General features: G+C 37.2%; 2 protein-coding genes across 2 annotated transcripts; one reads left to right on the forward strand and one right to left on the reverse strand.

The window, feature by feature from the left end:
- Window positions 1-555: 555 nt before the first annotated feature.
- Window positions 556-1,263, reverse strand: gngt1 (guanine nucleotide binding protein (G protein), gamma transducing activity polypeptide 1). The gene is made up of 2 exons (XM_042505965.1): window positions 1,168-1,263; window positions 556-939 (listed from the first exon to the last, which is right to left on the reverse strand). The coding sequence occupies exons 1-2, from the start codon at window positions 1,261-1,263 to the stop codon at window positions 814-816; spliced, it is 222 nt and encodes a 73-aa protein (XP_042361899.1). The 3' UTR covers window positions 556-813.
- Window positions 1,264-2,518: 1,255 nt separating this feature from the next.
- tfpi2 (tissue factor pathway inhibitor 2) lies at window positions 2,519-5,022 on the forward strand. The gene is made up of 5 exons (XM_042506578.1): window positions 2,519-2,659; window positions 2,868-3,038; window positions 3,726-3,905; window positions 4,186-4,359; window positions 4,601-5,022. The coding sequence occupies exons 1-5, from the start codon at window positions 2,536-2,538 to the stop codon at window positions 4,681-4,683; spliced, it is 732 nt and encodes a 243-aa protein (XP_042362512.1). The 5' UTR covers window positions 2,519-2,535; the 3' UTR covers window positions 4,684-5,022.
- Window positions 5,023-14,149: the final 9,127 nt, after the last annotated feature.

The raw sequence follows: 14,149 nt of genomic DNA on the forward strand, positions 1-14,149 counted from the left end.
AGGCCGTATGTTTGACACCCCTGATTCAAGGAATCACAATTAATCTGAAGGGTTGCAGAATGAGGAAGAACAAGGAGGAAAATTCCTCTTAGACATAGTTTTTTTTTTCTTATCTATTTTCTAATGCAATACTGGATAGTTTGACCTCTTCAAGCCTCCAAAAGTAAAGGAAATCACTGGACGAATCACCATTAAATCAAACTATCCGCCAGGGGTAAATCATTCTTTGGCGACACATGCAATCTGTGACAAAGGGTCACACATGCTTGGGAAAGACACAACAAAAGGGTCAGAAAAGCTAAAACTTCCTGTCTTTTAAGTTTGATCTTCACCATGATATTGCAAAAAAAAAAAAAAGTTAATGATGTTATAAGGATTTATGAGAAAAATTCAGCAAGTCTAATTATGCGCAAACTGAGTTATGAAGATTTATCTGTTTCTGTACTCTGTCTGAAACCTTCCCATAATGAATGATGGAGACAGGCTGAGTTATAAACAAGCATATTTAATGACAGTTGTTTCTGTTTATGAAACAACACATGGGCCCCATTTGCTCAGACTACACCACATGACAGAGAAGCATTACATAATCCTTACCAAATACAACTCTTATTTATTGCATCTTTTCAAAGAATATAAGGCTACAAATCTGGCCAGATGATGGGGAATCGTTTACATGAAAACTTGAAGTTTTATATATTTTTTTCTTTATTAAGTCCCTCTAGTCTTCTCAGTCTGCAAATCCATTTTATGATGCGAGGGAGAATGTCCTTGGGTGCTAATCTGAGATATGAAAAGCTCCTCAGGTAAAGTCTAGCAGATGACACAGCCACCTTTCTCCTTGAAGGGGTTCTTCTCCTCTGAAATGCCTTTGACGAGGGTGTCCTCCTCCACTCCAGCCTGAATATAGTCCTTGATTTCCTCGCAGCATTTAGATGTCTAAAGTGGACAGACAAAGGTGTTGACAGTCATTCAGAAATGCATTTCAGTATTAATGCTGTTCCTGGTGGAATTAACGCCACTTTTCATACTAATTAAATGTAAACAGGTTGAAAATAAACATCTTTTGCTTGTCAAGGATTAAAGTCTGAACGCTTAAATTAATTTATTCTTATCTTTGAAAGAAATAAAGACACTGACACCAAAGTGCAAATAAAAACAACTTACCAACCACCTCTCAAGTTTAACTTCAATTTTGAGTTGGTTTACTTCCATTAAAGCCTTGTCCTTGTCTGTCAGATCGTCTACGTTGATGACTGGCATTTTCTGTCAAAAAAGAGGGGAATATCCTGCTTTTTTGGTTGTTTTTTTGCAAAATCTTGCCACCATATGACAAATAAAAAGTCTCATAGGATTCACACAATCTACAAAAGTCAATTAAAAGAATAGAAGTGTACTCACTGATGCTTAAAGGGAGCAGTCCTTCACCCCTGAAATCCTGATGAAGAATCCCTCTCCTCTCCTTCAATCTGGGTTATAAAGTAATCTGTATAAACATCTTAATCCGCTAATCTGATTAAAACAAGGCCCCCATGATGCGGCCAGTATCTGAAGTATACTATCAAATAGGATGGTGAATCACACAGGTGTCTGTTTGGGCTCTTTTGCATTACATGTAAAACAATGACCTATAGCTATTTACTGCATATTGCAGATTAAATTTGAAATTATGCTGTTTTGAGTAATTTTTTTCTGATATTCAGAGATAGTTTAAGGGGTGGTGCTTCATGTATCAGGTCACTTTCATAAGACGGCTAATCTGTATTTAGCCTCCACCTGTCAAGGTGGAAACACATCATTGTCCTAAACATGATTGCACGACAGTTTCCCAGTAACATTCTGGAACAAACCAGAACTGTGTGAAAGTGTGAAACTGAAAAGCCACATTTATTTTTTAGTTTTTATACAATGCTCCTTTCAAGTTTGAGGAATGGGGAACCTTGAGCATTTAATGCAAGTCATTACTGGTTCCTTGAAAGAAAGTTGGAGTTGGCTGCAATTATTGAACAAAAAAAAGATAAAATACACCACAAGGTTTGTAAATGTAGGTGACGGTGCTTTGAGACCTTGCGTGAAAGTGTGTGTGTGTGTGTGTGTGTGTCTGATCCAGTCAGACCGGTGTGTGATGGGAACTTGGCAGGACTAATCAGACCAGTAAAAGTGTGTTGTTTCACAAGAGTGTCTTAGCGACAACAAAATACTTGTTCTGTGGAAAGATAACAAAAATGCTGGGGAAGTTACTAGACCTCTGTAGCTGCCTTCATCATCATCATCGCCATCTACCCCAGTGAAGGCAGTAGGAACTGGACTCTCTCCCTTGTTATTTCAGTCAGGTTGAATAAACCTTTAGTCACTACATTAACAGTCTTCTACGTAACTTATTGCAACGTTAAAACGAGTTTCTCTGATGTCACAAATGAATCCATCACCACTCTCATCTAGTTGCGTCGTAGTATGAAATGAGTCATGCCATCCCCGCCCCTAAAGTCCCCCCGGGAAACACTTCACTCAACTATAAAGTCGGATGTGGCTGGGATGGTCGGCAAAACGGAAAAAGACTCGAGTTGGAGCAAAGAAAGTTTCACAATGGAGATTTGCATATTAGCGCTGTTTACGCTCTTTTCTTCGTTTTACAACGTTTTGGCGCTGGCACCAAAAGGTAACCTAACAGTGTGTCTTTTCATTGTTTCTTCAGCTTTTCATCCAATTCTTCAAAGACTTGGTTTGGCGATCATATGACCACCTGCGTTCGCGCACTACAGAGTTTGGCGACTTTAACGCGCAGCATTTTGGAAAGCTTAATTATTCCTGCCGTCTTTTTCTACGGAGGTTTCGTATTTAACTGATAATGTTTTTGTTGCTTTTAGGCGCGTGTCTCCTTCAAGTGGACGAGGGACCTTGCAGAGGAGAAATCGAGCGCTACCACTACAATACTATCACCCAAAAGTGCGAGATTTTCTACTATGGAGGGTGCCAAGGGAATGCCAATAACTTCAAGAGCTATCAGGAGTGCCATAAAACATGTTTCAGAATACCAAGTAAGTTCTCATTGTGATGAGCATTCACTTAAGAGGATGCTGACCTTGCCCAGCGTTAACAGTTATTCTATGTGCAAATTCTGAGGCCCTATGCATAAGCATTTTCTGTGTGTCCCCCACCCTTCCTCTCTTGATCCACGTCTCTCTCATTTTTTAATTTGTTTTTCATTATTATTATTATTATTTAACAAAGTCAGTTTTCTTTTCTTTCTTTTTGGTAAAAAACAGTGTATGTTAGTGCTCTAGAGGCATCAGCAGTCACTCTCTTGGCTCAAACTGCATTTTGAAATGAATCCTAGTGCAGGGGCAGATTCATACATTTTGTCCCTTTAAGGGGTGAGAGGGGCCTCAGAGAGTTTCCACTGTTTCTTTTCACACCAAGTTCAGTATTTCAACTGATTTATTCCACCGATTCTAGTTTAGTTATGGCACAAATTACTTAGAAAAATTATAAATTCTAATATATAACTCTAAACAAAACCAAACTTTTATTTCCAGGATTTTCAAGGGGCCCCTTCTCGTTGGGCCCCTGGGAAATCAGTACCACTTTTGAGTACCACTTTTGATTCTACATTTGTTGAAGTTATTTTGTGTGTGTGTGTGTGTGTGTGCAAAAAGTGTACAAACACTTATGGAGGCCACTTGATCTATCTCCAACTTTAATTCTTGTCTTTCTCCTCTCCTCAGAGATTCCCCAAATCTGCAGGTTTCCCAAAGAGGAGGGGCCCTGCCGAGCCCTCTTTCACCGCTACTTCTTCAACATGACCACCATGCAGTGTGAGCCCTTCTATTATGGTGGCTGCCAGGGAAATTCAAATCGCTTCCAAGACCTCACTACATGCAAGGAGTACTGCAATCCAAGAAAAAGTACGTGCAAACTTATTTAATTTGATGTTCTGTCTCTGAGTGAACCTAAAGTTTTTGAGGGATATTGTTGAGAAATAAGGAACAAATGAACTACAATGTAGTGCTAATACTTTGACTTTACAAATTCAGCATATGTAAAAACAATGCTTTGTTTATGACAATACACTACCGATAAAGATATTTCAGTTATAAGGAAAGGAAGAGACTGAAAAAATGGAGAAAATATTGTACAGTTTTCATCCTCAAAGACGATGACCTAATAGTGTGTTTTATTGTACAGATATTCCTGTGCTCTGCCTGGACCCTGTGGACAAAGGGAGGTGTTCAGCCTCCATTCCTCGCTATTACTACAACAAAGCCACCAAGATGTGCGAGGAGTTCATCTACTCGGGCTGTGGAGGAAGCAGCAACAACTTTGTCTCGAGGCAGAGCTGCATGGACGTGTGTGCTAAAGGTCTGTGAGTGGGGCATGCATGTGGTAGACATGTCACTGTCATGGGAGAATTTGCAGGCTTAATTCAGTAATAAGCATTTGGATCAGAGTCACTTGATGATTTGAGTTTAGAGAAAGTCATAATTCTAAGATGATTTCATGCAACGAAAATCTGACTCTTGAAAGTCACACTTGTATATTAAAGGCATTTGAATCATAGGCTATAATACTAATCATTTGCTAAACACATTTTTCATTCCAGGAGGAAAAAAACTCACAAGCCAACGAAAAGGCCGTCGCATGAGACGGAATAGAAATAATCGCATCAGTTTCTTGCAGGCGTAGACATCTGACGCTCAGGGACTCACTTGGACAAGCCCTTATCGGAAACTAACACTCAGTAAACTGACTTATTCCAAAAATGACGACCAGCTCCACCTTTCTGTTGCTGGAAGAGCTTTAGTGGCACATACACACATTTCCACTGTATTACTATGTAATGCTTTATGAGCAAAATCAACTGTGATTTCACTGTATGCTGTTGAAGTTTGTTACTACTGCACTAATGTGTTTTGATACTGTATATGTATTTTTTTGTATTAGTAAAACCTTATTTTTGTGAAGTTTTATATATGCCTGTTTTACAAGCACATTTTTTGTTAAAAATAAACAGTATTTTATGAAGTATTGTGCATTTTTTGTGCTGCTGTTGGGGGTGGGTCCTCTGCCAATATATTTTAAGTGTTTCACACTTAATCTTCCTGCATTATAGTGAATTTTAAGCACTAATTTGTGCGTTTTCTTTTTGATCCTAGGACATTATCTGTTTTACATAAATACACAGCCTAAATACAAAAATTCAAAATAACACATAAGTACAAAAAAAAACAAATGATCAATTTCTGATTAAATGTCTTAAAGTTCGTCAAAATAAAAGTCCTAGTCCTTTCATTTTTTTTAATTGGGAAAGACACATACAAAAAACCTTCAAGAGGGCTTATTAGGTTTGCTAAAGCAAACAACACTGCAGCCAAAAAACCCTTCCTTTACTTCTTCACAGTCACTTTCTCTTTATCTGGAGGCCTCCTTCATTCCTTACTAATGCTGCTGTCTTCCCTCCTTATCTGGTAATTCTTTGCGAGGCACTCAAGCCTATCTTGGTCGCTTCAGCATAGCCTTGAATAAGGGAGGAAAGTAATCACAGTGCAGCAAACACGACCGTGGCAGGTTCATTAGAATGTTTCTGCATGTTTGGTGGAGAGGAAACTGCAGGTTTACAAAATGTGAGCTTCTAAAACTGTTTGCAGCGATTACAAAGCAATCACAGTGACATATGCATAATTGTAAGTACAAATGGGAATGCATGCATGCACAAAACATGGTAATCTAATGTATGCATACATAGTTTCTCCCAAGCTCAGTCACTTTGTAATACTAGTCTTCTCAGATACTATCATCCACAGGAGAAACTAAATTGCTTATAACCCCATAAAAAAGATGCTATTAATGTAAAGTATTCTGCAGCTGGAGAATATCCTTGCTGCCCTAAATCTCTGCTTTGTTCCATCTTCTGGAATAGCTGAAGCGCTGCGTGATTTTTCAGACAATAAATATTTATAAAAGATATCAAAGGAAACTGCTCACCCATCCGGCTTGGCTATAAATAGCAGTAAAGGTAATACATCTGGCCAGACCTTTTGCTATTAAGAACCGAAGCTAAATCATCCACTCGATAGCGATATGAGAGAGGATGTCATCCTAACAGTCTCAACTCAGCTTCTCAAAAGCCACATAGTATTGATATCATCACTGGTGGTTGTGAGGTTAAGCTCCTTGAGGTAAACTTTTCTCCCTGCCTGAATGTTAGAATCTATAAAAATAAAAGTAAAAGCATATTTAAAATGCAGAAAGCAAAAGATGCATGTTAAATCCGATCAAACAGAAGTCAGAGGTAGAGCATGAAACTTTAGCATGATGCAGAATGTGATTGCTACTTAGACTGGTGATTATGGAAACAATCTTTAGTTTTGAGTTCAATTACACCTTGCAGCAACATATTCTTATGGTTTATTTTAATTACCAAGAGACATGACAAATGTTTGAGATGCTACAAATGGACACAGCTGGTTAACTTTTAATTATAACAAAGCTCAGCCTCGGAGCATTAATGGGTGGCAATATAATACTGACTGCAAAAGATCTGGTTCAGTTCAGAGGGCTTGAGATGAATTGATCCTGCTCTGGTTATTTCATTAGCTACAGTGCATTAGGCAGGGTAATTTTGTCTCGCATTCTCAATGGTGATTAATGGACGTTTACATTGAGGTATGCTTCTCATTTCAAATGAGATTAATTCCATGTAGGATGTTTTGACCATTTATCAGACAGTAATATTGCTTTGCTTTTGTGATTTGAAAAGTTATCACAGTAAAATACTGATTATAAAGTATGTGGAAGAAGTCCTCATTACTTGAGTAAAAGTAACAATACCATAGTCTAAAAACATTCTGTAAAGAGTAAAACTCCTGCATTTGAAATTCTATATCGGTAAAGTATAACAGTATTAACATCAAAATGTAATTAAACTTTTAAAAGTAAAAATATATAAAAGTTAAAAGTAAAAGAACTGATATCACACTTTGAAAGTACTCTATTAGCCTACAGGTAAAAACACTCTTACACCACAAAAAACATAACTTAATTTCTTTCAAAATAAATTAGAAAATAAATGTTTAAATAAATGTGCAAAAATAGCTGTCAATAAAAACATCTGTTAATGAAGTGATTGACTGACCTATTTCAGCTGTACTTGTAAAAAAAAGTAGTTTTATCTATATAACAAAACGTAAAATTTTATAAACTTTTTTATTTTTTTAATGCAAACATCTTAATTTGTAAAGTAACTAGTAACTTAAACTTCCAGATAGAGTCAAGGCAAAAAGTGCCATCAAAAGGAATAGACTAAAGTAAAGCACAAGAACCTCAATTTTATTCTTATATATATATATATATATATATATATATATATATATATATATATATATATATATATATATATATATATATATATATATATATATATATATATATATATATATATAAGCTACAGTACTTGAGTAAATGTTCTTTTTTGCTTTCCACCACTGATGGTCGTTGAGTTTTTGAATTTATTGTTAAATACGAAAAACAAAAAATAATCATAAACAATGTGTGCTAATTAAACATTTAACATGATACCAAACAAACATACACTGCTTTCACAGTGAGATGCTTCATCAAGCTGTAGGTGTAGATTGAGGGGAGTATCTTAGACGCCCCCTTGTGGCAGATGACATTGCTAACAACAATCAAAAAATAATACTTTAACAGGTACAAGAACATATAAGTATTCTCTATTTAGTTGTAAAAACAAAACAACAACAAAAATGTTATATAATTGCAGATCTAGTGGTAAATTAGCTAATTTTTCTGGATGCTTTCATTAAACTAGAAAACTGCAGGTGCAACAGATTTTGCAGCCACCTGTAGTCACTATATGTTTCAGAATACCGGAGCAACCCACGCCGTGCAGCTGAGGTGTTGACTCAGCGGAATTTATTCTACTACAGTCTGTTTCTGTGGGTGGATTCTGGTTTGCTGAATTGAATACTACCTTCAGAGAGTGCTCTCATAGATTTGGCAGCATGGAAATATAAAACCAAGGATCCAGCTACATGGTTTACAAGTTCCCACTCTCTTTTTTTGGCAGAGAACCAACTCATCTTGTGTCTCTTATCTCAGATGACTGATATTGGAAGATGGTCAAGTAGCATTTAAATACTTTAAAGACAGTTCCTTACATCCAAGTAAAGATATTGTTTTCACTTTGAACAAATCAATCTTGTCCAATGTGCCGCTGTCCTCAACGCCAGAAACAGGAAATCCATTAAAACAAGTTGTGATTTTATCAGCAAACCAAACAGCCCTGTCTATAGAATGATTTGTAGGCTAACTTTGTTATTGCTCATGAAAACTCCCAGGCATTTATAAAAGGATGGGAGCACACAGGTTCATGAATTCACAATAGCTGTGACCGCATTCATGCATACACATACACACACACACACGCATACACACACACACACACACACACACACACACAAACACACAAAACCTCATAAACCCTTTAAGCTAATTGAAGTGAACACAAACACACACTTTCATTCACACAGACTTGACCTCCATGCTAAATTTCAGCCTTATAGGGCGAAAACTGTGGCTGTCAAAAACTTGTGGACTAGCCATGAAGAGCAACCTACAGAGCTGCTGGTCACAGTACTTGTAAAAAGTTTGTAGTACTTCACAAGAAAAAAAGGACATATGATGAAAACTGCAATGATAAAACTACAGCAGTTTTGTCCAGCAGAAATAGGGTTTTTTTTCTGCTTTTCTATCCCATGTCTCCTTGTGCCAAGCATGTAGAAGAACTATGGTGGCAAATACAAACACATGAATGGTCCAGTCTAGAGCCAGGGTTTCCATGGTCATGAAAAACCTGGAAAAGTCATGACATTTCACAATCACACTTCTTTGGCTTGGAAAAGTCATGGAATTGGTAAAAATCTTTAAAAGTTTTAGAAAGTCAGAATTTTGTTGCATGCAAAAAATGTTACAGTAAATTTCTGTGGATAACCTTCAAATTGATGTAAAATAACAGCAGATTTTTTTCTGAGGCTGTCAACGCAACATGGTTTTAATTTGCGTCAGCGTGTGACAACGTTTTGTTTACCATCACAAACGTTTCTTCATTTTCTCCCCATGTAACACCTCTCCCTTCACGTATGTCTGTAAGCTGGAATTATATTTGAAGTTTGAATCTCATATATTTTATGAAGGCAAGGCTCATTCTAAGGTAACAATAACATAACTATTCCTATTTTGAAGTGATAATAAATTAATGAAAACGTAGTTATGAATATTATATTCTTTTTTGCCAATAGATGCCCCTAAATCCTACACACTGGAACTTTAATTACCTCTTGACCTGTTGGATTTATCCTGCAGCACTTAAACTGCTGCGTTAAATAACATCAAGTGTGTTAGAAGGCCAAATTTGCTGACAGATCTCTGGCCAAAGGAGTGACATACTGCATGTAAATTTAAGTGAACTTTTATTTTAAGATTCATTTCTTGTCTGCCAGAGTTAGGTCTTTTTAAATTGTAGACCAAACATGTCACGCCCCGACATGGCATCAGAGTTTCCCCGACATCCATCACCCTCTGTCGGGTCAAATGGAACATCTCAGCTCCCCCCTCCCACACCTTCCCCTTACACACCTAAGATTGATGTGTCTGGTGATGTGAATCTGGGCTGTTCTTCACTGTCCGTCTGGTGGCCAAACATATGTAGCTGTTTTATAATTAAACACGTCAAGCCACTCTATACTCCTGCCTCTATGATTTTCGGAAAACCTTAACAGATGATCAACTGATTCCCAGAGAAATGCCAAGAGACAGAGAAGAATTTATTAGTGTGTGTGCGTGTAGGGGTTTACTAATAGTCATTACCATTCCGCTTCTAACCCTAATGTAATTTCACCCTGCCTTGGCTGCAGTAGTGGTGCAGTGATTGATTTTTGAGGTAAATACTAATTTCAGCTTTTTGGTAACAGAGGGGTTTTCACATATTTTGTGAGAGTCAGGGATTCTGTTGAAAAAAAAAATGACCACAGGTCTTTACTATAACAATCACACTGTGCTTTTGTTTTTTGGCAGTACCACGTATTTCGCAGAAGATGACTCATAGCTGTAAATAAATCTACTGCTTTAACTCTCACACAAATGTGCCAGAATCCATTTTTTTTCATCAAGGTTGGGAAGATTAAAAGTGATTTGAGCAGAACAAACAAATACAGATGCCTATTTTTACCTAAGCCAGATGATGATTTCTTTTCCCTTCCAGCACAGTTGAAAAGCACTGAAATGAAATAAATAAAAAAGAAAGATTTCCATCGGTGCTAGAGCCTCTTCTTCTTCTTCTATATGCTTCAATTACCAGCTTCCTAGAGGTTCAAGACTTTATATCAAACTCCTTTCAGAAGTTCTCTGCTGGCTTGGTATCATGACACCTTGGCACAATTGAATTTGTGGCCTAATAATGGGTTTATAAAATATATCACATTTAGGAAAGCTGACCCACGAGAGGGTTGAAACGGAGAGCATTCCCTGAATAAGCAGGCTGCACTAAAACTGAAAAAAAATCTGTCTGTTCTGTAACCTGCTGAAAACTGAAATGTTTTTAACTGATGAAGGATATGAGCAGATACTTACTGTATTTATGTAATGCACAGGTTGGAGAATATTATCAACCGACTCATCACACTGCTCAGCCAGTAACTAGAGTATTTTCCATAGTTACAGTGTTGCAAGTAGAAATATTACCTTCTTTGAGAGGTGTCACATCGAGATCCATACAAAAACCTCCAAACAAAACCTAAAATATAACCCACACACTACTTGGCAATAAAGTATCACTTTACAACCCAGTCCGTTTTATACCTGCGCTTCTTGGATGCGGCAGAAACAAGCTAAACACAACACGGACATACAATATTGTCACCTTATAACCTTGAAATGGGGAACTTGTTAGCAAACGGTTGCTCAGTTTCCACCGGCAGGTGCAGAGCAACTTTATCATTCAATTGGAGTTGTGTTTCAGGCCATCTGTTAAATTTAATTACAATATTCACACCTTTCTTAGTTCTGTTTTTCTCACCATCAGCTCCTAGGGGAAATATTTGTCTTTTTAGTGGCTACGCACTCCATGAAGGTCACTAGATAGTTGCTAACTTTGTCGTGTGCTGTTTGGTGCTGTGCAGGAAGCCAGTGGTGCACCCAGAAATTTTTCATTGGGGTGGCCAGAGGGGGGCACTGAAAATATTGGGGTTGCACATGAAAACAAGAAGAAGTAACTAAATTTCAGGAACTTGATTATGCTGTTGTAGTATATTGGCTATTTGAAAACTATGTCAATTTATGAGAGTCAGGGAACTGAGATACTTTTTATTTTCGATTTTAATTTAATTGTATTTCTTTTACAGTCAATGTTACAGAACTATCTGATGTACTGGTATGGTTTAAGCTCCACAGCAGTCCTGTTTTAATGTGCTATACATCTGTATGTATTAAGGCTGCAACTAACTAATATAAACTAATATCTTTGTTATCAACTCATTTGCTGAATACATCAAACAAATTCTGAAAAAAAGAAAAATGTTCATACCATTTTTTCAGAGTTCAAAGTAACATCTTTTGTTTGTTTTATTCAACCAACAGTTCATGACCCAAAGACTTAGTTAATCCAAAAAAATTAAAAAAGGTAACAAATCTCTTCAAGTGAAGGAGGTAAAAATACTCACACTTTAATTACTTATTTGGCTTAAACCACTATAAACAAATGCTTATGTGTTTTGGTGATAAGCCTTCATCAGCATTTACCCTCATCAGTTATTATCAAAAATGACAAAGAAAAACAGCAAATTGTTACATTTAACAAGCTGAAATCTGCAAATGTTCAACGTGTTCTGCTTGAAAAATTACTGAAACAATTAATTTGTTATCAAAATGGTCTGCAATTAATTTTCATTCAACTGACTAATCGATAAACTGTCTAATTGTTGCAGTTCTACTATATACATGTTTTAGGCATACACTGAAAAAAGTAAGTTGTTCTTTACCTTAAAATGACAAACAGCAGTTGAGTCTAGGTGGCTGTGGTCCCTCCTGGCCGCCCCTTGGCAACACAACTGCAAGGAACATACAATAGATTAACAAGAGTTAGTTTTTTTCTGAAACAGCAGCCTTTTGTGGCTGGAAATGGCATAAAAGTAGCAAAAGTGAAGTTGACAGTAGTCTTGTGATAAATTATGAAATAAAATTATAGTATAAAAAGTATTGATTACAGCAGCTTTCATTTTCAAAGACATTTACCTCGAGATAGAAATGATAAATGTGGCTATAGATTCAGATTCAGATTCATAATTTATCGTAAGGAGGAAATATAAGGAGGAAATTTGTTTTGACAGTCTGTACAGATAAAAACTCAGAACAGTAAAACATACAGTAAGTACAAAGACAAGAACACCACGGCAAACATAAAACAATCAATTGAACAGCTCAATACTTTCTGAAGCTGAGCAGCAGAGAGGGACTAAAGTGATTATGTCATGTAGAGACAAATCATGGTGCTGCTCCATAGAAACTGACGACGACATCAACCATGCTGATTTCACTGGGACATATAGCCACATTTCCTGAGTCGCAGCAGGAACCCTTAAAATCTAACAATTATGAAATAAATGTCACAGACAAACACTCAGTGAAGCCGCAGAGACAGTCAAAAATCGAAAAGCACCGCCATGATGACATCACTCATCATTCATTGTTCAATAAAGTTACCCATTAGAGAGTCTGTTTGTACAAAATCAATGGACATACACAGCATTTGTAGTTTTACAATAGATGTTGTTTCTAATTGGGTTTTCAGTGATCTCTGCTGAAAAGATACGAAAAACCTGCATCAAACATGATCTCTCCTTTATTGAGCTTAATTAGCAGGAGTACCGCGCATCATCTTTAACCTTCAGCTTTAACAATCATTCCAGCCTCATTTGTTGTTCCTCAGTTCTCCAACATAAAAAACAAATCAGCTCCCTTCATGCCAGAATGTGATGCAGTGACGTCCTATTAAATTCAGACTGTGCACAGATACTGGCACCAAACTCATGGCCTTTTCTCCGGCATCATTATCCCCGAGATTCACATCACACCGTGTTCTGCAAAACAGGCGTCCCTCCAGCTCAATTTTCCTCATTTATTTCCCCACCTTCCATCAGCACCACAACTGACCATAATGAGGGGATTCAGCAAAGAGGATCTGCTTTTTCATGGAAGTGTCCACTAACTGCAATACAATCTGCAGCACGACTTCAAATGTGACCACTCCAATAAGGCGTCGCATGTTCCGAATGAGTGTTATCCAGGTGTGGATAGGTAAAAAAAAAGAGGGGGAAGTCCTCTGTAGTTGTAAAAACAGCCAAATCTGTCACTGACAAACAAAAATAAGTTGCCTAGAAATCAGTGCTACTCAAAATCCCATTCTTCATTACACATCATGATTTACAGTTAATCTTATTAACTTACGTGTGCAGACGTGCATTTCAAATGTGGCTGACAAGGGCAGTGTTGTTTTCACCTTCTCAAGATGATTAACATTTCCCAGTAGATTGTGTTTGTCCACTCCTCCACCTCCCGGGTGAATGCTCTGTCTTCTCTGCAGGTTTGAAGGCAGCTCTGCTTGTTTGCAGATCTCCTGGCTTTAGAGATGACAGCCTCATCAGGGTTTACACACTTATAATGTGTTATAAGTATGCAGCAACATGTCCACTGCTAACTTGTCTGCATGTGTTTGTGTGCATGTGCGTGAGATGGGGGCATATGAGTGTTAAATTTAGGATGCTGGGAACTGCAGACAAACAGCTGATTGGGTTGTAATTAAGTGCAGAGAGAGGGTTGTAAAACAACAATTAGGAACACTTCCTGTTTTTTAAGTACTCCAAAAGGTGTTGGTTCCCAAAGATGTCCTCTGTTTTAACATAAACTCATTCAGCAGTTCATACCTCACAACATCGTTGTGGGTTTTCATGTTATGTATTTAATGTTTAGCTACCCAAATAGCGTAAAGTCACGTAGGTTAGGTTGAGGAAAGTAAAGTTATGTAAATTAGATTTAGGAAAATAAACATGGCTGGGCATCATATTTTATGTACTTAATG

The sequence above is a fragment of the Plectropomus leopardus genome, chromosome 18 (assembly GCF_008729295.1).
Source record: "Plectropomus leopardus isolate mb chromosome 18, YSFRI_Pleo_2.0, whole genome shotgun sequence".
Classification (NCBI taxonomy): domain Eukaryota; kingdom Metazoa; phylum Chordata; class Actinopteri; order Perciformes; family Serranidae; genus Plectropomus; species Plectropomus leopardus.

Coding starts and splice junctions, on each gene's coding strand:
- tfpi2 (XM_042506578.1), top strand. CDS start 2,536: ATGGTCGGCAAAACGGAAAAAGACTCGAGTTGGAGCAAAGAAAGTTTC. Junction 2,660..2,867: donor TTTGGCGCTGGCACCAAAAG/GTAACCTAACAG, acceptor TGTTGCTTTTAG/GCGCGTGTCTCCTTCAAGTG. Junction 3,039..3,725: donor AACATGTTTCAGAATACCAA/GTAAGTTCTCAT, acceptor TCCTCTCCTCAG/AGATTCCCCAAATCTGCAGG.
- gngt1 (XM_042505965.1), bottom strand. CDS start 1,263: ATGCCAGTCATCAACGTAGACGATCTGACAGACAAGGACAAGGCTTTA. Junction 940..1,167: donor TTAAACTTGAGAGGTGGTTG/GTAAGTTGTTTT, acceptor TGTCCACTTTAG/ACATCTAAATGCTGCGAGGA.